Source organism: Chrysemys picta, chromosome 7 (assembly GCF_011386835.1).
Source record: "Chrysemys picta bellii isolate R12L10 chromosome 7, ASM1138683v2, whole genome shotgun sequence".
NCBI lineage: Eukaryota > Metazoa > Chordata > Testudines > Emydidae > Chrysemys > Chrysemys picta.
Genome location: NC_088797.1, coordinates 55579502 through 55605602, shown reverse-complemented (window position 1 = coordinate 55605602; position 26101 = coordinate 55579502). Strand labels below are relative to the sequence as shown.

Below are 26101 nucleotides of genomic sequence, written 5' to 3'. Positions count from 1 at the left end.
TGGAGCCCAACAGCTCTGCCTTACTCTTGGGTAGTTCCCAATCCCTGACAAGGTCATTCAGTTCACCTTGTGTTAGGAGTGTGGTTCAGAGGAGGAGGATGGGAGAAAATGTGGGTCCTGTGACATTGATGGTTCAGGATTAGAAGTTTCATCCTCTTCCTCGTCTGACTCAAGTGAGAATGATTCTGGTGCATCAGGAACCGGCAGTCCTTCTCCATGGGGTAGTGGGCGTATAGCTGATGGAATGTTTGGATAATGCACAGTCCACTTTTTCTTCTTTGACACACCTTTCCCAACTGGAGGCACCATGAAGAAGTAACAATTGCTGGTATGATTTGTTGGCTCTCTCCAAATCATTGGCACTGCAAAAGGCATAGATTTCCTTTTCGTGTTCAACCACTGGCGAAGATTTGTTGCACAAGTGTTGCAGCATATGTGTGGGACCCACCACTTGTCCTGATCTCCAATTTTGCAGCCAAAATAAAGGTGATAGGCTTTCTTAACCATAGTGGTTATACTGCGCTTTTGTGATGCAAAAGTCACTTCACCACAAACATAGTAGAAGTTATCTGCACTGTTCACACAAGTACAAGGCATCTCTGCTCACTTTGGCTAAACAGAAATGTGTCCCTTTGCAAAACCAAACACTGACAAATAAGAGAGCACGACACTATGATTTCTAGAGCTGATATAGGGCAATTTGTTCAGCAGAGTGATGTAAGCTTCGTTATGATTGCATCATCCATGACTTCTAGGAATAACATGATGCAATTCATATCATGTATGACGCAATACCAGCTTCAGATTGCATCATTCATTGTTTTGTCTAAAAAGCAAGTACTGTCCAAACCCAGTCATAGATTTATTCATAGATCCAGTCAAATATGTATTTATTGTCATTTCTGGTTTAAATTGAAATCCCTTCCCTTTAGAACTCACTTATCCTCCGTCATTCCCAAGTCAAGGGTCGTATCTAGTGACCCAATAGCATATCCTGAAAACTAGAGTCAATCAACAATTTTAAGCATCATTTTCATTCTCAGTGACCCAGAATTAGTAAAGTTTGACTACATTTATTTCAGAAGCATTTTGGCTGTAGAGCAGTGTAACCTGTCTGTTCATTCCCTTTGGGGCACCTGTCATTGGCCACTGTCAGAGGACAAAAAGAACAGGAGTAATTGTGGCACCTTAGAGACTAACAAATTTATTAGAGCATAAGCTTTCGTGGGCTACAGCCCACTTCTTCGGATGCATAGAATGGAACATATATTGAGGAGATATATATACACACACATACAGAGAGCATGAACAGGTGGGACTTGTCTTACCAACTCTGAGAGGCCAATTAAGTAAGTGGGGGGGAAAAATTTTTTTTGAAGTGATAATCAAGCTAGCCCAGTACAGACCGTTTGATAAGAGGTGTGAGAATACTTACAAGGGGAGATAGAGTCAATGTTTGTAATGGCTCAGCCATTCCCAGTCCTTATTCAATCCTAAATTGATTGTATCTAGTTTGCATATCAATTCCAGCTCAGCAGTCTCTCGTTGGAGTCTGTTTTTGAAGTTTTTCTGTTGTAAGATAGCCACCCGCAGGTCTGTCATTGAATGACCAGACAGGTTAAAGTGTTCTCCCACTGGTTTTTGAGTATTATGATTCCTGATGTCAGATTTGTGTCCATTAATTCTTTTGCGGAGAGACTGTCCGGTTTGGCCAATGTACGTGGCAGAGGGGCATTGCTGGCACATGATGGCATATATCACATTGGTAGATGTGCAGGTGAATGAGCCCTTGATGGTATGGCTGATGTGATTAGGTCCTAGGATGATGTCACTTGAATAGATATGTGGACAGAGTTGGCATCGGGCTTTGTTACAAGGATAGGTTCCTGGGTCAGTGTTTTTGTTCAGTGATGTGTGGTTGATGGTGAGTATTTGCTTTAGGTTGGAGGGTTGTCTGTAAGCCAGGACAGGTCTGTCTCCCAAGATCTGTGAGAGTGAGGGATCATCTTTCAGGATAGGTTGTAGATCTTTGATGATGCGCTGGAGAGGTTTTAGTTGGGGGCTGAAGGTGACAGCTAGTGGTGTTCTGTATTTTTCTTTTTTGGGCCTGTCTTGTAGTCTCTAAGGTGCCACAAGTACTCCTGTTCTTTTTGTGGATACAGACTAACACGGCTGCTACTCTGAAAGCTGTCAGAGGACAGGATACTGGGCTTGATGGACCTTTGGTCTGACCCAGTATGGCCATTCTTATGTTCATAAAACTGCCAATGCACCTCAGTTCTGATGTGTAACACGCCTGCTACTCCAGTATGGGTGCACCTCTCATTTGTACCCATGAAACTGAGTTCTTCTTCGAGTGCTCTCACATGTCTATTCCAACATAGGCTTTTGCATGCCCTAAGTACAATTGCCAGAATTTTTTCCCTTTGTGGTACTCATCGGGTCAGCTTCAGCGCCCTCTGGTGCCATGTGCTCATAGCGCTGGTATAAAGGGCCCTACTGACCCCACGCCCCTTCAGTTCCTTCTTACCGCCTATGACAGCTGCTGGAACTTCCCTCATTGCTCAGGTAATTTCTCCCAGTGTTTTTTTCTTCTCTTTTCTAGTGCATATAGTTATTGTAGTTTACTTAGTGAGTTTTGGACACCGCTATACTTGGTTGGAGAGACTTGTCTGCGCTCCGGTACCAGGGCATGCCTCAGTCACCAGGCCTCAAGTCCTTTGCTTCCTGCGGCAAGTCGATATCCTTAAGTGACCCGTACTCGAGCTGTCTCAAGTGCTTAGGGGAAGATCAGAAAGACTGTTGCCAGATCTGCAGGGACATTAGACCCCCACCGAGAAAAGACCAGGAGGCAAGGCTGAAGGTCCTCCTCATGGACGCATCCCTAAGACTAGCATTGGAGCCACACTCAGACTTGGCACCAAGCACCTCAGCTTTGATGCTGAGTACTCTTCTCACCAATTGAGAGTTCTGGCACCGATTCTCCTCCCTGGCACCTCAGAAGCAGCATTGTAAGCACCAGGAGAAGAGTTGTTCCCCAATGCTGAAAGGAAGCAGGCCAGGGGATCTTGACAGAGTGAGACCTGTGTCGAGCTGCTCTCCCTCTCCAGCACCGCAGCACCCACCTCCACCAGTCTCAGTACCACCACAAGTGCCGCTAATTCCAGTGCGGAAAGTGCCAACTGTACCAGTCAGTTTGTGATACCGTCAACCCTAGAGGCATTTGCAGCTGCTAGAGACCTGCTCACTCTCCCAGACCCAGAGATTCAGGACTGCACTGTTGGTACCGATGAGCAGCAGAGAACTGTCCTCCAGCTTTCATGTGGCACCACTAGGGGAGCCTTGGCTCAGACTTCTCCGCGACACCGTTCACCAGCACAGAGAGTCAGCACTGCCTTCGTCTCTCCCCACAGCCTGTCTTCCTCATTGGAGTCTAAATTGGGGCCCTACTCTCCCCACTGTCAGGACCACCCACACTACTGCCCACACTATTCCTATCCTGCTGTGGCCTCAGATGCTATGGTGCCCAAGGCCAAACCTCAAGAGGAGGTCCCACAGGTCTTGGAAGGGCAGAGGCCCCTCAACCAGCCTTAGCCTCTTCCTTCTCTTCCCCAGAAGAGGCAGTGGTGGCTATCGTGTATCCCCACCTCAAGATGACCACAAGGCCCACCAGGACTTCTTAAAGCAGGTGGCCTCGAACTTGGGTCTCTCCACGCTGATGTGGTCAAAGAGACGACACACTGTTTATTGGACATTTTGTCAACAGTGGGTCCCTCAAGAGAGGCTCTACCCCTTAACAAGGCGATCATGGACCCGGTTAGAGCGCTCTGGCAGACCCCCGCTCCCCTCCTATGGCCAAAAGGAGGGAGCAGAAATACTTCATATTGCTCCCCTCCTATGGCCAAAAGGACAGAGCACAAATACTTCATATCAGCCAAGGGGTATGAATTTCTGTTTTCACACCCTCCTTCAGGGTCTCTAGTGGTGGCAGCCATCAACGTGAGGGCCTGTCAAGGTCAAGCAGGGCCCACATCCAAGACAAAGGACTCCGAAAGCTGGGCTTGTTTGGCTGAAATGTCTATTCGACGGGTGAGCTACAACTTTGAATAGCAAACCAGCAAGCATTGCTAGGTCGCTATGATTTTAATATGTGGGAGATGCAAAAATTTAAGGACATGCTCCCCCAAGAGGGCAGACAGGAGTTCTCTTCACTAGTGGAAGAAGGGAAGAAAGTAGCTAAGGCCTCCCTGCAGGCAGCCTTGGATACCACTGATTCTGCATCCAGATCGATGGCCACAGCTGTTCTAATGCAAAGAAGCTCATGGTTATAGTCTTCGGGGTTTCCTCAGGAGGTACAGCAAACCCTCCAGGACCTCCCATTTGAAGGGCCCTTGCTCTTTTCATAGCAAATAGACACCAAACTCCACGGACTTAAGGACTCTAAGGCGACCCTAAAATCTGAGTCTGTATTTGCCGGTAGCATCCAGAAAACACTACAGGCCTCCACAGACTGAACACTATTTTGCACAGCCTGCCTTGCAAGATCAGTGAAGAAGGAAGAACAAAGGGTACAGGCGTAGGCCCCTTCTCCCAGCCTCCTCCTCAGGCCGGCAATCTTCCCCTGCCACTTGGGCAGCTCAAAGCACTCATTTTGATGAGATGCTTGAGGAAGACATCTCAGTCCCCTCAGTTTTTGATCCAGTTACTCCTTTGTTTTCTAACCGACTCTCCCGCTTCCTCAACGCCTGGACCCACATTATCTCAGACTGTTGTGGTCTAAGCACAATAGAATTAGGTTATACCCTCCAATTTTTATCCACCCTGCTCTCCTCCCTGTCCCTCTTTAGGGACCCTTCTCACAAGCAACTGTTGGAACAAGAAGTCCAATCCCTCCTTTAGGTGGGAGCTTGGAAGAGGTTCTGCACCATCTAAGAGGAAAGGAGTTTTATTGCTGTTACTTGCTAATTCTGAAAGCCAAGGGGAGCACTCAGACCAATCCTAGACCTGCATCATCTCGACCACTATCAAGAGCTAGAAGTTCCACATGGTCTCCATCATTCCTTTGCAGAATCCAGGGGATAGGTATGCTACCCTTGACCTAAAAAGGACATACACTTCTACATCTCTATTTTCCAAGGACACAGAAGGGTCCTAAGATTTGTCATGAACCAGACTCATTATCATTTCATGGTTCTCCCATTTGGTCTGTGTGGCAAACCCAGGACAAACAGCTACAAAAGGGGGGGTAGTAATCAATCCCAGGGGGTTAAAAAGGCCTCTCCCAAGCCACTGAGGAGAGAGAACCAAGGGGAAATAAGGTTCAGCTGGCTCCAACTGCTTGGGACCTTTTTAAATCCTCCCCGGCGTGGAAGGGGGCAGGGCGAGAGAGATTGAGAGACACAGGGAAGCTGCCAGTAAGCTAGGAGCAGCAAGGCTCTGAACCCTTCCTGCAAGGAAGGCCGCACTCTGTCCCCAGAAGGGAAGATAAACAAGCACAAGGGACTGACTGAGGGAAGGAATAGCCAGACCCTGTGCTACCTACAAGGATTTGCTTTGCCCAAGCCTGTGTCTCCAAGGCTAAAAAGGACTGAGCCTGCTGAGGAGAAGAAGGTACTTTGCCACACCTGTCAGCCTCCCCACAGGTCTTCTCCAAATATATGGTAGTAGTAGCAGTAGCAGTTTTCCTCAGGAGAAAGGGAGTTCACATATTCCCGTATCTCAACGATTGGCTAATCTAAGGCCGGTCCACAGCTCAGGTGGAATCAGACATCCATTTCATCCGAACGACTTTCCTGGCCTTAGGTCTACTAATGAATGATCAGAAATCCACCCTTATACCTGTACAAAGGATAGAGTGCATAGGGGTGGTTCTCAACTCCGTACAGGAAAGGCCTTACTTCTGGAGGATCGTGTTCCCTTCAGACACATCTGGTCACCACAGTCTGGATGTGCTTGAGCCTCCTGGGTCATATGGCATCATGCACATATGTGGTGCAACATGTGAGGCCTGGCTGTCCACTGTATATTCACCTTTGTGACATCATCTGGACATGGTACTCACCTGTCCCACCCCAGAGCCTTGATTCATTGACTTGTTAGTGGAACCAATGCAGTGTCTGTGAAGGAGTACCTTTCAAGGCCCCAACCATCGGTGTCGCTGGTCTCAGACGCCTCAGCGCTGGGTTGGAGAGCCCACCTAGGGTGCCTTAGGACTCAAGGCCTATGGTCCCACGAAGAGCTCTCTTCATATCAATATCAGGGAACTTGGGGGCAGTCCACCTAGCCCGCCAAGAGTTCCTGCCCCACATTACAGACAAGGTTGTTTCGGTTCTCACGGACAATACAACTGCCATGTACTACATCAACTGCCAGGGCGGAGTGCATTCTTCCCCTCTATGTCAGGAGGCAATCTGACTGTGGGAGTTCTGCATCACACACTCCATTTATCTAGAGGAGAGGGTTACTCACCTTGTGCAGTAACTGAGATTCTTCGAGCTGTCTCTACTTGTGGGTGCTCCACTTCAGGTGACTGTGTGCCCTGCACCTCTAGTCGGAGAATTTCAACAGCAGTACCTGGTTAGGCCGCACATGCGCTCTCCGTGTCTCACGCCTGTGTTGGCAGTTGATTAGTGGTGTGTTGCTTCCCCCATCTCAGTTCCTTCTCTACCAGAGTATTGATAACGCCGAAGTAGAGGGGAGAAGAGAGGGTAGTGGACCATCCACAGAGGGACACATCTCGAAGAACCTCATTCACTGCACAAGGTGAGTAACCCTCTCTTCTTCGAGTGATGTCCCTGTGGGTGCTCTGCTTTAGGTGACTGTATAGCAGTGCCCCTTGGTGGCAGGAGGGATTTGGAATTAGTTCTGAATAGACGTGTCCCAGCCGCGTGTCAGATGCTGAGACCTGATTAATAACGTAGTGTTGTTTGAATGTGTGAGGTGGTGTCCAAGCTGCATATGTCGGTAATAGGCATGTTGTTCAGGACGGCTATCGATTTGGCTACAGATCTTGTGGAGTGTGTTCTAACCCATGAGGGGGGTTGTAGGTCATATTGCTGATAACAGAGCTGGATGCAATCTGAAATCCATCTAGAAAGTCTCTGATTAGATATGGGTTTGCCTTTGGAACATTTCTCCCACACATCTCGCAGACATGATGGCAACTAGAAAGGCCACTTTCATGGAAAGGTGTAATAGAGAACACATAGCCAAAGGTTCGAATAGGGCAGTTGTGAGGGATCAAATCAGTAAGATTAGGTCCCATAGGGGCGCTGGCGCTCTGGGATCTGGGTAGAGGTTGCATACTCCCTGGAGAAATCTTTTGGTAATTGGGTGAGCAAAGGCTGAAACACTGTCCACTTTGTCATAGAATGTTGTAATGCCAGCCAGATGTGCTTGTATTGAACTAATTAAAAGGCCAGATTTCTTAAGGTAAAGCATGTAATCCAGGACCAATGATATGGTAGAGGTGATGGCATCAATTTGTTTGTTTAGGCACCTCGTGTGGAATCTCTTTCATTTATGGAGGTACATAACTCATGTAGTGGGCTGTCTGTTTAGCAAGAGGTCTTCAACATCCTCAGAACAAGTTATCTCCTTGCCTTGGAACCACTGAGGAGCCAGGCTCTGAGATGGATCAACTCCAAGTTTGGATGCAGAGTCTGACCCGCTTCCTGAGAAAGGAGATTTGGAAGAAGCAGGAGAAGACATGGGGGCACGATGACATCTGTTGCAGTATGGATACTAGGTTTGCCTGGGCAATGCGGGTACTATCAGAATGATTTTGGCTTAATCGATCCTGACCTTATGCAAGACCCTGGACAGCAATGGGGTAGGAGGGATAGCATACAGGAAGGATGTATCCCATAGGATGAAAAATGCACCGCCTCTGGATCCTGGCCCCAGACCCGCTCTGTAGCAAAAATTTGGGCATTTGGTGTTCTGTTTTGTGGCGAATAAGTCTAGCAACCATAGTTGAAAAATGCTCTGGATCACACAGGTGTTGGTTTCCCACTACTGATCGTTCGAGAACCTTCGACTTCATGTGTCAGCTGTGACCTTCTGAGACCCCAGGAGGTAAGTGCCTGATATGGTGATGCTGTGTTGGATGCACCATGTCCAGAGCTTTATGGCCTCCGTACATAGGGATTGTGACCTCGGTTCCTCCCTGTTTGCTTATGTGGAACATGCAGGCCACATTGTCCATCACAATCTGTATGTTTCTGTTTTTGATCAGAGTCATGAAATGTGGACAGGCATTGCAAACTGCGAGTGGTTCAAGTACATTGATGTGGAGTGTTGATTTAGAAGGAGACCATCTTATCTATACTGTGAGGTTGCCTAAGCGGGCACCCCATCCCAGTAGAGGCATCCGTTGTGATTATCATTTTGGGAGGAAGCTGTAGGAAAGGGACACCTATGCAGATGTTGCGTGGGTGAGTCCACCATTGTAACGAGTCCTTGACCTTTACTGGCATGCTTAGAAGTTTGTTCAAACTGCGTTTGTGTGGGGCATACACGGTCTTGAGCCAAACCTACAAGCAGTGCACCTGCAGCCTGCTGTGTTTCACCACGTATGTGGTCGTCGCCATGCGACCTTGTAGTTGGGAGACAGGTTCTGGCGGATATCTGTGGGCTGTGCACCAAGGTATTGATGAGGTTCATTAGAGGGGCAAATCTCTGAGGAGGTAACGATGCTGTTGCTTCTAGAGAATTTAGATGGGCGCCAATTAAGTCCAGTTTCTGAACTGGCGTTAGTGTGGATTGTTGGACATTTATTAATAAACTGAGACTTGTGAAGAGCGACACTGTCTGTTGCACGACTGTAATGTCTTCTTCCCAAGTGCGAGTCTTGATTGGACAATCGTCTAAGTAGGGGGTATATTGTGACCCCGTGCTTGCAAAGGTCGGTCACTGCCACAGCAAGGACTTTGGAAAATACCAAGGAGGCCGTGGAAAGGCCAAAAGGTAGTACCGTATATTGGAAATAGTTCTTTCCCAGTATGAATTGAAGAAATTTCCTGTGCGTTGGACATATAGCAAGGTGAAAATATGCATCTTGAAGGTCGAGGGCCACAAATCAATCCCCTTGTTCCAGTGCTGGAATGATTGTAGATAACATCACACAATTCAGGATGGTTTTCTGACAAATTTGCTTAGCTTCCTGAGATCAAGGATGTGTCACCATCCTCCAGACTTCTTCCGGTTAAAAAAATGGGAACAGAAGCCCTTCCCTCTGATGTACCGAAACTGGCTTTAGCACCCGCAGGTGTAGGAGATGTTCTTCTTCCAGTCTCAGGAGGGGCTTGTGAGGCATCCCTGAAGAGAGATGGGGAGGGAGGATGAGTGATAAGGCTGGAAGGGGAACTGGATGGCATAGCCAATTTTGATGATTTCCAGTCCTCATCTGTTGTAAGTGATAGTTCGCCAAGTTGGATAGAACGGTATTAGACAGTTGGTAAAAGGATGGTTGGTTGGTTGGTTGGAAGTGGTGCTGGCAGCAAGAGTTGGGGGAGGTTTGTCAAGCCCTGGACCAAACATTCAAATCTGCTGTTTAGATGTTGATTGTTGGGATGTAGTGGGTTGGGAAGAGTTTGATCTGCATCTGGTCGGTCTCTCCCTATGTCTCTGGTTATCGTATTGTCTCGGTTGCTGTGTGTACGGGACCTGTCTGGGACGCTGTGATGTATAATACCTGCCTTGTTGTTTATGTTTTGTTGCAGGTATATAAACACTAAGATCTGACACTAGGTCTACACTACCCGCCTGAATCGGCGGGTAGAAATCGACCTTTCGGGGATTGATTTATGGAACGCGACAATCGATCCCCTAATCGACGCTCTTACTCCACCAGCGGAGGTGGGAGTAAGCACCGTCGACAGGAAGCCGCGGAGGTCGATTTTGCCGCGGTCCTCACAACGGGGTAAGTCGGCTGCGATATGTCGAATTCAGCTACGCTATTCACGTAGCTGAATTTGCGTATCTTAAAATCGACTCCCCCCTGTAGTGTAGATGTAGCCTGAGAGTGGTCCTCGAATCTTTCAATGAGAGGAGTGACTTGTCAGTCTTACCAGCAAACAGTATTCGACCCTTGAAGGGAAGGCATACTTCAGAGCCCCCTATCAGGGAGCAAAAAGGCGTCTGACAGGGAGCCTCTACCCATTCCCCGGACTGAGCAGAATGCGTGGCATTTCCTGTTCTGACGGGACACAAACAAGTCCACCTGGGGAGTCCCCCACTTCTGGAAGATCAGCCTGACCCCCTCTGGATGGAGCGACCACTTGTGGCAAGACGAGAAGGTTCTGCTGAGGCGATCTGCTAACACATTCCAGGCCCCAGGCAGATGTGTGGCTACCAGATGGATGGCATGCTGCACACAAGTCCCAAAGGCAGAGAGTTTCTTGGTAAAGAGCCAATGACTTGGCTCAGTCCTGTCTGTTAATGTAATATATTGTGGTGGTATTGTCTGTCAGGACCTGCACCACCTGCCCTTCAGGTGGGGCAGGAACGTCTGGCAGGCTAGGCAAACCGCTTCAAGCTCCCTGACATTTATGTGATGGTTCCTGAAAATATGCCTCTAGAAGGAAGGCTCTGGCTCGAGTGGAGTTGAGAGCTGCCCCAATGAACTCTATTAGTTGCACCAGCTGTACGGTCGAATTCTTTTAGTTTACCAACAGGCCCAGGTCAGGGCAGATGGAATGTATGAGCTCGAGGCTCCATTGCACCAGTTCCCAAGATCTGTCCTTGATGAGCCATGGGGGTGGGTATACCAGTCCACCACCTGATCCGGGGAGGACGACGACTACTGGGTTACCAGGGGAGGCCCCAGGAAATCATTCCTCGTCAGGAACAAGGGTTTTGGGGTGGGCGCTTGCTCCTCTACCCTGGAGTTTCCCCATCTGCACTGAGCTCAGTGCCGCCGGTTGCTGCTCTAAGGCGGTGGCTGAGGGGTGGATTGATGGAGGCATCAGCATCACAGGCATGCCCCATACGCCCCAGTAGGGCCACTGCACCAGCCACCGGCCTCGCTGCCATGACGGCATCGCGAAGGTGAATGCAGCCTCAGGTGCCCAATTGCACTGATGCTGTTGCACTGATGCTGAATTCCCTTTCCATACTGGAGAAATCACCTTCTGGTGACCACAGAAAGGACGTAGAAGCTTGCGTCTGGCAGCTAACCATCGACGCGGGAAACCGGGTGCCTCGAGTAGGTGGATCAGGGACGGGGGATCAGTACTGCAACGCAGACCGCTCCTACGGTCTAGGAGACTGAGATCTCTACCGAGGAGACAGCCAGTGGGAGGATGACCAGCGCTGGCGGTACGATGACCAGTGCCTTCCTCTGGCGACCCATGTTGAGAGGGCGGAGACCGCGACTGCAGTGCCAGTGATCTAGGACATCCTGTAGAAGACGGAGACCTGGGACGTGGAAATGGAAAACGCTGTCTCAATTCTGGAGACCAGCATCATTTGCCAACCCTCTTAGGGGTCTTTACCGCAGGCTTGCCCTTGCCTTTGCTGTGACCCACAACACACGTGGTGCTGACAACACTAGTAGAGGCACCTGCTCTCTGGGCACTGGGAAAGCCTGTGAAGGCATCGGCCCTGCCACCAGTCTGGGTCTTCTACTGCTTTCTGGAGTCAGTGGTGGATCCCTCGGGGAGCAAGCGGGGGCCTCATCAGGGGAGGGAGATCCCCATGTGGCTCCAGTGTGGGCTGTTGGCCCAAACTGGGACAAAAGTTTTTACAGATGCAACACTTACAGATGCTTCATATATGTGATTCCCCCAAGCCCTTGAGGCAGCTGCTATGGGGGGAGGTCACTAACAGGCATAGGCCTGTTGCTGTCAGAACAGGGCTTAAAACCTGGAGACTGGGCCATGCCCTGCTTGTGACAAAGTCGCCACTGGGACTCTCTCTCTCTCTCTCACTAACTACACTACTTAATTACTTACTAACTAACTACTGTAAACAAACTATTTGCAAGGCTCTAAAGACTGGAGTAGAAGAACCGCTAATCCTTGCTATGCAAGGGAAAGGCGCTTTGACTAACCACCATGGGTGGTAAGAAGGAACTGGGAGGGCGTAGGGCTGGTGGCGCCTAATATACCAATGCATGAGTGCAGCACTCAAGAGGACACCACAGCTGACCCTACAGATACCACTAAGGCAAAAATCTCCAACGGCCGCACACGTGGGCGCATGCACACCTAGAATTGAATTGACATGAGCAGGCACTTGAAGACAAACTGTTTTTTCTGGCTTTTAAAACACACTTTGCTATGCTAGCTTTTATGCCTTCCCCAAAGAAGTGTTAATTGTTTTTACTGGTTGATTAGTTCTAGGTGGACAAAACATCCAATGGAGTCCAAGTTAGGGCTATACTCATTTCACTTGTGACCTGAAACAGAATTTGAACTCAGACCTTTATTGGTAAAAAGCTAGTGCATTGGCCCCTGAACCACAAAGGGAACATTCCTAAAACTTCTCCATTAAGAATATCTGATAATAATGTAATTGGATCTCTGATAACACTGCTCTACAGCCAAAATGCTTCTGAAATAAATGTAGTCAAACTTTACTAATTCTGGGTCACTGAGAACAAAAACGATGCTTAAAATTGTTGATTGGCTCTAGTTTTCAAGATGCGCTATTGGGTCAGTATATACGACCCTTGACTTGGGAATGACGGAGGATAAGTGAGTTCTAAAGGGAAGGGATCTCAATTTAAACCAGAAATGACTAAAATACATCTTTGACTGGATCTATGAATAAATCTATGACTGGGTTTGGACAGTACTTGCTTTTTAGGCAAAACAATGAGTGATGCAATCTGAAGCTGGTATTGCATCATGCATGATATTAATTGCATCATGTTATTCCTAGACCTCATGGATGATGCAATCATAACGAAGCTTACATCACTCTGCTGAACAAATTGCCCTATATCAGCTCTAGAAATCATACAGTGTTGTGCTCTCTTATTTGTCAGTGTTTGATTTTAAAAAGGGACACATTTCTGTTTAGCCAAAGTGAGCAGAGATGCCTCGTACTTGTGTGAACAGTGCAGATAACTTCTGCTATGTTTGTGGTGAAGTGACTTTTGCATCACAAAAGCGCAGTATAACCACTATGGTTAAGAAAGCTTATCACCTTTATTTTGGCTGCAAAACTGGAGATCGGGACAAGTGGTGGGTCCCACACATATGCTGCAACACTTGTGCAACAAATCTTCGCCAGTGGTTGAACAGGAAAGGGAAATCTATGCCTTTTGCAGTGCCAATGATTTGGAGAGAGCCAACAGATCATACCAGCAATTGTTACTTCTGCATGGTGCCTCCAGTTGGGAAAGGTGTGTCAAAGAAGAAAAAGTGGACTGTGCATTATCCAAACATTCCATCAGCTATACGCCCACTACACCACGGAGAAGGACTGCCGGTTCCTGATGCACCAGAATCACTCTCACTTGAGTCGGAAGAGGATGAAACTTCTGGTCCTGAACCATCAATGTCACAGGACCCACATTTTCACCCATCCTCCTCCTCTGAACCACACTCATAACACAAGGTGAACTGAATGACCTTAGTCAGGTATTTGGAACTACCCAAAAGTAAGGCAGAGCTGTTGGGCTCCAGACTACAGCAGTGGAATCTCCTGGCAGGTGATGTTAGGGTTTCCATGTTCTGTGACCGTCAAAAGGATCTTGTCCCATTCTTCTTCACGGAAGGTGATCTTGTAGCCTGCAATAACATCGATGGTGTGATGGCAGCCCTCAACATCGTTCACGATCCAGATGAGTGGAGACTGTTCATTGATTCATCGAAGACGAGTCTTAAAGCTGTTTTATTGCATAATGGCAATGTTTTGCCATCAATTCCAGTTGGTCATGCAGTCCATATGAAGTAAACCTATGACAACATGAAACAACTTTTGAGGTGCATAAACTATGACCAACATCAGTGGCAGCTTTGTGGCGATTTGAAGGTTGTTGCTCTCTTGCTTGGTCTGCAGACTGGATACACAAAGTACTGCTGTTTTCTCTGCGAATGGGATAGTCGTGCAAGAGATTCCCACTACATCAAGAAAGATTGGCCACTCCGACAGTCATTGGAGCCTGGGAGGAAAAGTGTTCAGCATCCACCACTCGTTGAATCAAGTAAGATTTTGTTACCACCCTTACACATCAAGCTGGGTCTGATGAAGAACTTTGTCAAGGCCATTGACAAAACACAAGCAGCTTTCAAGTACCTCCGTGGAAAATTTCCAAGGTAAGTGAAGCTAACATAAAGGAAGGTGTCTTTGTTGGTCCTCAGATTCGTGAACTTCTTCGAGATGATGCATTTGACCATGCACTACGTGGCAAGGAAAAAGACGGCATGGAAAGCCTTCCAGTTAGTGGCAATAAATTTTCTCAGAAACAAGGCAGACAACTACAGGTTGTTGGTGGAAAACCTCCTCAAGGCCTACAAAAGCCTTGGTTGCAACATGTCACTAAAGATACATTTTTTGCACTCTCATCTAGATTTTTTTCCACCGAACTGCGGAACAGTGAGCGACGAGCATGGCGAGCGATTTCACCAGGACGTTGCAACAATGGAGAAACGCTATCAGGGCAAATGGAACCCATCAATGCTTGCAGACTATTGCTGGACAGTGACAAGAGATGCTCCATTTAATGAATACAAGAGACAAGCCAAGAAGCGCCGAGTAGACACTGAATAGGACTAAACTATGTACATAATAGTTTTTTGCCTTTTGTTTCATAATAAATTTTATTTATATAACCCTTTTGCTGATTTTTACAGTGTTACATAAACAGGACAGGTGAAATATCATGTAAAGCAACCATAAACAAATGAAAAGACCTAGGTTTACAATTTATGATTAAAACTCTATATTGTGTAGATAGTACTGTGACAAAGTTCCTCCTCTATCGTGGTGGGTCCTGCGCTTATTGGCAGATTTTCTTGCCTCAGAGGTTCACCATGTGGGTTGGGGAACAGCCCAGAGACCTTCCCCTCTGGAAGAACCCACAGTCCAGGTCAATTGGGAGGTTTGGGGGGAACCCGGGTCCGCCCTCTACTCCGGGTTCCAGCCCAGGGCCCTGTAGACTGCAACTGTCTATAGTGCCTCCTGTAACAGCTGCATGACAGCTACAACTCCCTGGGCTACTTCCCCATGGCCTCCTCCAAACACCTTCCTTATTCTCACCACAGGACCTTCCTCCTCATGTCTGATAACGCTTGTGCTCCTCAGTCCTCCAGCAGCACACCCTCACTCTCAGCTCCTTGCGCCTCTTGCTCGCAGCTCCTCACACTCGCACCACAAACTGAAGAGAGCTCCTTTTTAAAACCCAGGTGCCCTGATTAGCCTGCCTTAATTGATTCTAGCAGCTCCTTCTTAATTGGCTCTAGGTGTCCTAATTAGCTGCCTTAACTGGTTCTAGCAGGTTCCTGATTACTCTAGTGCAGCCCCTGCTCTGGTCACTCAGGGAACAGAAAACTACTCATCCAGTGACCAGTGTATTTGCCCTCTACCAGACTCCTGTACCCCACTGGTCTGGGTCTGTCACAATACATAGACATAAAATGTAAAAACTTAAATATCTTAGAAACAGTTGTTTTAATTGTCATATTTGAATTCAGCACATCAAAATACATAATGAATAGCACATTTTATCTCTGAAGCAGACGACTTCTCAAAAATTGTAGACCAGTGTAATGTGCTTTTTTTTGGGAGGACCTATGGAGGGAGTGAACAGTATTTTACCTTGATCTTTCACCAGAAAATTGGTAGTAACGAGGGGTGGGACCTGCCCTCGAACTCCAGTGATGAATGGCTCTGATCCACGGTTATTTCTGTCATCTTCAATTACTTGGATCTAGAATGGAAAGCAGCATGTTAGCCACAGCAGGCTCCATTTCATGAAGACACGGATGGGGGAACATTGACTGCTTTGTAACTGCAGATTCTGACAGGGATTGGGACAAACATTACTATCTCTAAGAACTGAGACGCCTAGACATAGTTTAAACTTTACCAAGCAGTCAGCTCTTATTGTTTACAAATTGGGAATAAGACAAGAGATGGGTTTATTTCAACAACAAAAACCAACATATTTTAACTCCCCTTCCCAGTTTTCTGTTTTAATTATTTTGAAGATTGGCATATTTTACATTTTAAGATCTGATCTGGACTCACTTAAAGCAAAATTTGGCCCATGAAAATAATTTCTAACAGTATTCTGCTCTTTACTGCTCCCCAGTATACTCTGTTGCAACTACAATCACAGCCAGATCTCTCTGGCAGCTTTGTTATAGATTCCAAATATCTTTCAGCTTGCACTTCCTTTTTTGTCTGCTTTTTCTTTCTGAGCTGTTAAGTTCCCGGTATTTTCACAAAGTGAAGCTGTTCCACTGTATATCTGATTAGACTCTGACCTAAAGTAATCTGAACACTTCTACATAGTGCTCACTCGAGTTCATACTTTGAGCTTTTGGGACCGAGGCCAGTCTGCAACTCAGACTGTTACAGATCATTCAAGCTGAGCTCGACAGGATGGTAACAGTGTTAAATCCACTAGTTACCGTGATAAACGTGTTTAAAAGAATATGTCTAATTAGAGATTATGCATTATGAAGTGCAACAACACTTTTGGATTAAACGTATCCACTGAACTCTGCCACAGAATGGGAGAGTTTAGTCTAGAAAGAGTTAGCCCTTGCAATACCTTTTCAGTACCTATGCCAAATCCAGTTTAAGCATTAATCTAGCACTGATCCTACTGAACAATCCATTCCCCCCAAATTATATCCCTCAATTTGCAACCTATTTTAACATGCAGAGTGTTATACAGCAGAGTTCTTGTTACCCTTATACAGTACATGTTCTAAATTGTGCAAGTGGAATGCTCAACCACAGAATCAGACTGTGACCATTCCAGGAAAAATCTTCTCAAAACTCTACAGATTAACTGAAGTTGGTGTCATCACTGATTAGATATGAGTCATGTGACCAACTTTAACCAATCACCAGTAAAGCAAAAATGATATTGGGGTAATAGAAAATTTAATCCACCATTTTCCTCCAATCCAAAGGTAGATACTTTTCATTTTAAAAAGATTCTCAAGGCACATTTCTAATTTAAAAATTTAACATTTTAATTTTTAACAGTGGTGTAGGATCACAGATAATGAAAGAATGTTTATAGCTCCACATGCCTCAGAGGAAGTCTGCTAAGGGATTCAGACGAGGAATTAATGTCAAAACAGAACGGTTACTTCAAAAGTGAGACAATTCATCAAACACTGCTCAAGAATAAACAGTAACCAAATTCAGCTTACACAGGTAGAAAAGGAATAAACTGTGTGTACTTGTAATGCATATGGTATGCAGAAAGAGTATGTGTAACTACTCATATTGCATTTTTCGTGTTATAGATGTTCCAATTGGAATCTGATATAGGTAGGTATTTTGCTTTTAAAAGTCAGACAATGTGGAGGGGAGACATTCTTCATAATCTATTTCCAAACTGCTGTCCACTTTCTATTGCCCCTTATTTCATGACATAGGAAGTGATTTAATGACCAGTCCCCATGTGGTGTTTATTTTATTCATTTTGATGAGGTAAGCAGAAAGGGATGGGAAAGAAGGATAAACGATTAACACTGAAGGGTTAGTAAGGTGAAGCTTATGCTGCAAACATGCACAGGTGGTCACCAACACACAGATGACAGAAGACAGACACCGCACTTACTGGGCTAGGAATTGCATCTGGGTCTATTCTGTGCCTGGGTTTCTGCTGGGGTGGCAGCTCACTGAGTTGCTTTTTTTTTTTTTTTTTTTTTTTTTAAAGTAACAGTGCCACAAAAAGAAAAACAAAGAGTAATAAAACAAAAAGTAACAGTGTTACTTCTCTCTGCCAAAATTTATAGCACTGGAGTTAGATATATTCATTTGTACAATCATGCAACAAGAGGAAAAGAACACATCTGCTTCCATACTACACAGTTATCCCAGAATCTGACAAGAGGAAAGAACACATCTGCTTCCATACTACACAGTTATCCCAGAATCTGTCTTGCCATTGAACTGTTCTTGGGTTCTGAACATTATGTTGGCAGAGACAATGGCTCACATGCTTGTTTTGCTAGAATTTGGGGATTTATGCTTTGAGAACATGCTGCAATGGAGGCACTTGATGCAAGTTTCTTGAGATTTAATTTAGTGAAAGAGGAGAGAAGCAAGCAAAGGTATTAAAATGCCCCCATTCCTTCCAAAAAAGCAAGTCCTAAAACACACACACACACACACACACACACACACACACTGAATCAAAAACCAGAAAAGCCTAGGACTTCAATACCATTAGTTAGATCAGGTGGTAACATGAAGCCAGATTAAAGGCAGGTATAAAATTAAAGTAGTGACTAAAACCATTGCCCTGAAAAAGTTTGTCAGCATCAGAAGCAATTGTGGTCTTTGGAAACACCAACTCAGCAGAATCAGGAGGAGTGGAGGATGAGCCTAAGGCCTTGGCTACACTTACCCGCAAGTTCGACGGCTGGAAATCGAACTTCTGGGTTCGACTTATCGCGTCTAGTCTGGACGCGATAAGTCGAACCCGGAAGTGCTCGCCGTCGACTGCGGTACTCCAGCTCGCCGAGAGGAGTACCGCGGAGTCGACGGGGGAGCCTGCCTGCCGAGTGTGGACCAAGGTAAGTTTGAACTAATTCGAACTAAGGTACTTCGAACTTCAGCTACGTTATTCACGTAGCTGAAGTTGCGTACCTTAGTTCGAATTAGGGGGGGTAGTGTAGACCAAGCCTAAGAGGCTAGTGGTAGGAATTATGAGGGACTGCCATTTCACACTGTTGCTTGTTCAACAAAAAAACTTCAAAAACAGATTCCAATGAGAAACTGCAGAACTGGAATTAATTTGCAAACTGGACACCATCAAATTAGGCTTGAATAAAGACTGGGAGTGGATGGGTCACTACAAAAACTAATTTCCCCCTGCTGATACTCACACCTTTTTGTCAACTGTTTAAAATGGGCCACCTTGATTACATTGGCCTCATTAGCACTACAAAAATGATTTCCACCCCTTCTTGTCAACTGTTGAGAACAGGCCACTTCCACTTTAATTGAATTGGCTCGTTAGCACTGACCCCCCACTTGGTAAGGCAACTCCCATCTTTTCAAATGCTGTGTATTTATACCTCCCTACTGTATTTTCCACTCCATGCATCTGATGAAGTAGGTTTTAGCCCACGAAAGCTCATGCCCAAATAAATTTGTTAGTCTCTAAGGTGCCACAAGGACTCCTCATTGTTTTTTCTGATACAGACTAACACGGCTACCACTCAAACCAGTCCCCTGCCTGCTTTTTGGAACCTCCCCTCTGTAGAGGATTAAAATTCGAGAAATAGCTCATCCTTCAACTACTAGTGTCTCACGATTCTGCATAGAATGCTCTTGGCAACAGAGTTAACTAGCTGCTTTGAAGTTACATCTAGAGGGACAGGAAAGATGACACCCTTATGGCCCATACCTTAAATAAGCAAAATATCAGCAGAGCTGGATTAACTGCTATGGTGCTATATATTCAATCAGTTTCTCTCATGATTGCGTAACAGTACACTTATGAATGGCCCACCATACCATAAACAAGCTCTCCAGGCCTCCTCAAATTGAACCATCATTGGTTTCTAACTCAATTGTTTATATCCCTCTTAGAAGCTGGGTAATCTCTGTGTGAGATAGAATTAATGCAGTTTTGGGACCTGCGTCAGTCAGTCAACTGTTTCGGACCGAGACGTGAAACTTATTTTGTTCTATCAGTGAAGTGGGAGATTTTCAGAATTCAGGTGATAATTCCCACAGGACATTTGATTACTTTTAAGGCAGGTCATGTGTTGTGCCTAAATCTGCAGATGTAGGCCCTTTCAAAGAGTCACTAACAGAAACATCAGCACACAACGATCAAATTCTGTTTAGGGGGAGTGACAATATGTACTACTTTGACATATCAGTGTTCACTTGAAATACCCCCATACTTCTGCTTTTGGGTTAACAAGCTTGTAGTCTAACCAGAGTCCTCAAGAGAGGGGATGAAGGTTACTTCTGAGGAATTCTCCCCTTCCCACATGCTAACATGGAACAAAGCAGCACCCTGAAAATTAGTGCTATAAATTCAGAATTTCCAATGCCATAGGGCTAATGAGCAGTAGCAAAACTGTACTTATATAGCAGCTTCCATCCAAAGTCCCAATATTCTTTACAAACAGAATACAAATTATTTTCTCAATGACCGTCTGAGGCAGGTAAGTATCCCATTTTTACAGATAGAGAAACAAAGGGAGAGAGAGGCTCAGTAATGTGTTCAAGACCACACGGAATCAAGGACAGAGTTGGGAACTGAACTCAGATGTCCTACACCCAGTTCCATGCTCTAATCACTAGACAATACTGCTTTTGGTAAACCAGAGGTTATATTCTCAGAACCTCCGTTCACGGGCAGAAGTATGAAGAACAAAGTCAACAGATAGAGCATTGGGACCTGTTTTTGGCATCCGTCAGTTTGATTTATACGAAGATGTTCTATGGGGAAGTTCATGTTGGTCAGAACTGAATTAACTTACAGGGCTAGGAATGGAGTCCGGATCCAAGCGTTTTGGCGGGGGAGGTGGTGCAGGTTGACTCCCGTAATTTGGTGTTCCTGGATAAGCGCCGCCATAGTTTGGTTGTGGGCCCCTAACCTGCCCAAAGGAACCTGAAAAAGAGACAACAAAATGAAAGCATATCTAATTGTTCTGTATTTGTACAGCACCTTGCACAACAGCGTCCTGGGTCTGTGACTAGGGCTCCCTGGAGCTACTTTAATACAAATAATACTAAACACTTCCTTTCTTAACCAATTTTTCTAGTCATCTTAATCCAAAAATGGACAGCTATCTGCCCTTCAAGTAATTAGGATCAAAGAGATTTATCAAAATTCTTCAGTTGTAACATGTCTCTCTAGCAGAGTAGTCCAGATTTAATAGTGATTTAAGTAATCCATTGTTGGAATCTGTTTCAGAAATGGGAAGAACTGGTCCTTTACCTACTCCCTTAATGGGTTAGATCTGCATTAAAGCCTCTATGAAAACACAGGCTATGCTGCAGATCTGGCCAATATAGATTATGACCGAAGCAGTCCAGTACCTCATACTGCACCAACAAAATAAAGAAATACTGACAGAAATGTGTCAGACAGCTTTTGTGTTGCCTGAGATTAGCAGAGATTAAAACTCTACTTTTCTAATTTGTTTAGTTTTTAAATTGCATGTATTTATTTCACTTTGCTTTACACTTTATTAATGGAAATGCCTGGGGTGGTACACGGTTGTATCAGCTGCAAAAGACACAGAAGGCAGTATACAGGTAGATAGCTATGTATCTGCCACAATTCTCTTACAAAACGGATAGTTCTGCCCAGCAGTGTTCTTAAATATTTAGGCCATGTCTACACTACCACTTATGTTGGCAAAATTTATGTCAGTCAGGAAACTGGAAAAAACTACCCCCCCCCCCCCCCCCCGAATGACATGTTTCACCAGCATAAGTGGTAGTGTGTACAGCACTATGTCAGTCGGCGAGCTTCACCCGCTGACATAGCTACCGCAGCTCATTGGGGGTGGTTTTATTATGTCGATGGGAGAGCTCTCTCCTGCCGGCATAGAGTGGTTACACGAGCAATCTTACAGCAGCACAGCTGCATCAGTACAGCTGTGCCCGCTGTAAGCTCACTAGTGTAGACATAGCCTAAGTGACATGGCCAATAATTCACCTAGCCGATTGTAAAATGCTGCAGGGAACGTCTTCCTGATCCTTGCAGCTAGTTATCAACATTAAGGCTCACAATCATTCAGCAGAAAATGTAATAGATATTAATGAATTCATCCTCAACACCCCTGCAATGAAGAAGAGTACTTCAAAGGGAGAAACAAATTCAAAGGGATAAAGTAACCTGATCACAGAGAGAACTTCAGTCAGGGTTAGAACTCAGGCGCACCTCGCTCTAAAACCCATGATCAGCAACTATACCACTCTACAATGCAGTGATCAACAGCAGGCAACGTAACAGGATGAGAACTGTAGATCTTATGTTTAAATACTTCTTTTCATTAGTTCTAAATTTACTGCTCTTTAGTTCACCAAGGCAGACAAATCAAGGCATAAGGAGATGGAAGAAAGAAGTAATAAGTGGGAAAGTAGAAATCCATTCTCAACATGTTACGAATCTTTCCATAAACATGCAGGGTGTGCGCATTTTAATCCCCAAGCACCGATATTTAATTTTTGTAAATTCCCTACTTCTGAATATAGGAGAAAGCAAATGTCAACTTTACCAACCAAAGCACAAGATATTTAATTTGAATTGGAAACTCTTCAGGGCAGGGAACCACATTTTATTCTTGTAAAGAACAATGCAAACATATGGTGCTAAACAGTAAGCAATTCTTTTGTACCAATGCAAGCCAGAATAAATTTTTTCTAATTCAGTTTAACCCAGTTAGCACCTACATTGACCAAGAAGCATGGAGTAAACACTAAATCTCCATTAGGGATACATCCACCAGGGGCGATATCAGGACTCTCCTCAAACTCTGAACAAGCTACAGGGAACACTAGATAAAAAAATGCAGCCAAGAGACCAACAGAGACAAATCAGGAACCAGACCACTCTTGCACCTAAAACTCAGACAATGAATCCATACTCTCCTGCAGTGCAGAAAGATCATAAAATCATAGAAGATTAGGGTTGGAAGAGACCTCAGGAGGTCATCCAGTCTAACCCCCGCTCAAAGCAGGACCAACCCCAACTAAGTCATCCCAGCCAGGGTTTTGTCAAGGCGGCCTTAAAAACCTCCAAGGATGGAGATTCCACCACCTCCCTAGGTAACCCATTCCAGTGCTTCACCACCCTCCTGGTGAAACAGTGTTTCCTAAAATCCAACCTTGACCTCCCTCACTGCAACTTGAGACCATTACGCCTTGTTCTGTCATCTGCCACCACTGAGAACAGCCTAGCTCCATCCTCTTTGGAACCCACCTACAGGTACTTGAAGGCTGCTATCAAATCCCCCCTCACTCTTCTCTTCTGCAGACTAAATAAGCCCAGTTCCCTCAACCTCTCCTCGTAAGTCATGTGCCCCAGCCTCCTAATCATTTTTGTTACCCTCCGCTGGACTCTCTCCAATTTGTCCACATCCCTTCTGTAGTGGGGGGACGAAAACTGGACGCAATACTCCAGATGGGGCCTCACCAGTGCCGAATAGAGGGAATAATCACTTCCTTCAATCTGCTGGCAATGCTCCTACTAATGCAGCCCAATATGCCATTAGCCTTCTTGGCAATAAGGGCACACTGTTGACTCACATCCAGCTTCTCGTCCACTGTAATCCCCAGGTCCTTTTCTGTAGAACTGCTGCTTAGCCAGTCAGTCCCCAGCCTGTAGCAGAGCATGGGATTCTTCTGTCCTAAGTGCAAGATTCTGCATTGTCCTTGTTGAAGCTCATCAGATTTCTTTTGGCCCAATCCTCCAATTTGTCTAGGTGACTCTGGACCCGACCCCTACCCTCCATCATATCTACCTCTCTCCACAGTTTAGTGTCATCCATGAACTTGCTGAGGGTGCAATCCACCCCATCATCCAGATCATTAATGAAGATATTGAACAGAACCGGCCCCAGGACAGACCGCAGGGGCACTCTGCTTGATACCAGCTGCCAACTAAACATTGAGCCATTAATCACTACCCATTGGGCCCAACGATCTAGCCAGATTTCTATCCACCTTATAGTCCATTCATCCAATCCATACTTTTTTAACTTGCTGGCAAGAATACTGTGGGAGACCGTATCAAAAACTTTGCTAAAGTCAAGATATATCACATCCACTGCTTTCCCCATATCCACAGAGCCAGTTATCTCATCATAGAAGGCAATCAGGCTGGTCAGCCATGACTTGTCCATGGTGAATCCATGTTGACTGTTCCTGATCACCTTCCTCTCCTCCAAGTGCTTCAAAATGGATTCCTTGAGGACCGGTTCCATAAATTTTCCAGGAACTGAGGTGAGGCTAACTGGTCTGTAGTTCCCCAGATTCTCCTTCTCTTTTTTAAAGGATAGGCACTATGTCTGCCTTTTTCAAATCGTGGGGACCTCCCCCGGTTGCCACGGGTTTTCAAAGATAATGGCCAGTGGCTCTGCAATCATATCAGCCAATTCCCTCATCACCCTTGGATTCATTAAGCTGGACCCATGGACTTGTGCATGTCCAGCTTTTCTAAATAGTCCTTAACCTGTTCTTTCACCACTGAGGACTGCTCACCTCCTCCCTATACTGTGCTGCCCAGTGCAGCAGTCTGAGAGCTGACCTTGTCTGCGAAGATTGAGGCAAAAAAAGCAGTGAGTACTTCAGCTTTTTCCACATTAAACTGTCACGAGGTTGCCTCCCGCATTCAGTAAGGGTCCCACACTTTCCCTGATCATCATCTTGTTGCAAACATACCTGTAGAATCCCTTCTTGTTACCCTTCACATCCCTTGCTAGCTGCAACTCCAGTTGTGCTTTGGCCTTCCTGATTATACCCCTGCATGCTCGCGAAATATTTTTATACTCCTCCCTAGTCATCTGTCCAAGTTTCCACTTCTTGTAAGTTTCCTTTTTGTGTTTAAGCTCACCGAAGATCCTGCCTTGTACGTACCTAATGCATTTGGAAGAAAGACATTCTCTTCCTTCAAGAGGACAGTAATTCCTCCAATTACTGCCACAGTCCTGGATGACTGCAACTCAGTAACCAATACCACTGGTTCGCTCAGACTGCACATTACCTTACATCAAGTATAGAAGGAGCAACGGGATGACTTACCATTCTGCTGCATTTGGTATCCTGACTGGGAAGGATGTGTGGGAGGAGGTGGTCCCTGAAGGCCAGTCATTGCAGGCCCTGACATGGATGGATGAGGTGGTGGTGAGGACACATGATTAGGCTGGGATGTTGGTAATCCAGTTAGAGCCTGTCCAGGTAACTGTGAGCCTTGCATTGTTGAAGGTCTTGGGGCCCCAGTGGTAGGAGGGTAACTGGAAGGTCCAATCCCTGTGGAGCAGGGAGGTGGGACAAAACCAGGGGCTTGAGGGAGGCGCTGGGCTGACAGTGGTGGACCAGAAAAAGCAGGTTGCGCCAGGGAAAGACCCTGAGACAGGCTGGTAGGAGGCAATCCATGGGTCATGGTAACAGGAGGGGGTCCTTGGCTTGAAGAGTAAGATGTGTAGAGACCAGATCCTGTCGCAGTGAAGCTTCCTGAGGTTGGAGGAACGGATGTTGGGGGACCTGACAAGCAGAAAAGTTATTGCCATTATTTGCTTTCACAACGACAAAAAACACCTGAGTTAAGAGAGCACAAACAAAATCCACGCCCTCTAACCTACCTTGATCTCTACGCCAAACTACACTCTGCTCTTAAATCCAGACAAAAACCGTCAATGAAAGCCCTTCTGAAACTAGGGTCGGAGAGGTTGAGGAAGATGAAGTTCCTAAAGAGTTCCTGAATCACGATCACGCCTCCCCCCACCTCCCAATGATCTTTGATTCCAGGAACATCTGTAATTAATTTCGTGCTGTTTAACATAGTGAGTCTTTTCATTAATGTGAAGGCCATTTTGCAGTGGGCAAAGCCAGATTGAAAAGCTACAATGAACTTTATCTCCTACCATTGATCCTTCTCCTTGTAAGGCTAAGTCTACATAACGGGCCTTACAGCAGCACAGCTGTACTGCTGTAAAGTCTCCCATGTAGCCATTCTTTGCCAGCAGGAGAGAGCTCTCCTACCAGCATAATTAATCCACTCCTAACAAGCGGTGTTAGCTATGTCGGCAGGAGAGCCTCTCCTGCTGACATAGCGCTGTCCACACCAGCACTTTTGTTAGTGAAACTTATGTTGGTCAGGGGGTGTTTTTTTCAGAGCCCTGATCGACAAAATTTTTACCGACAAAAGTGCTAGTGTAGACAAAGCCTAACAATGCAAGACAGATGATATCCTTAATGCAAATTTCCT

At 45.8% G+C, this 26101-nt stretch overlaps 1 protein-coding gene across 7 annotated transcripts in view; it reads right to left on the bottom strand.

Annotated features, from left to right (window-relative positions):
* SEC24C (SEC24 homolog C, COPII coat complex component) overlaps positions 1-26101 on the bottom strand; it is an 81062-nt gene that overhangs the window by 27270 nt on the left and 27691 nt on the right. For 4 of the 7 annotated variants that reach the window (XM_065551492.1, XM_005285591.4, XM_005285593.4 and 1 more), the window contains 4 exons: positions 24916-25377; positions 20643-20773; positions 17756-17824; positions 15769-15880 (listed from right to left, as the gene is read on the bottom strand). In XM_065551492.1, the coding sequence (XP_065407564.1) occupies positions 15769-15880; positions 17756-17824; positions 20643-20773; positions 24916-25377 (774 nt within the window). The remainder of the gene's footprint in view (positions 1-15768; positions 15881-17755; positions 17825-20642; positions 20774-24915; positions 25378-26101) is intronic. The other 3 variants (XM_065551493.1, XM_005285595.4, XM_005285592.4) reach the window with 1 other exon arrangement.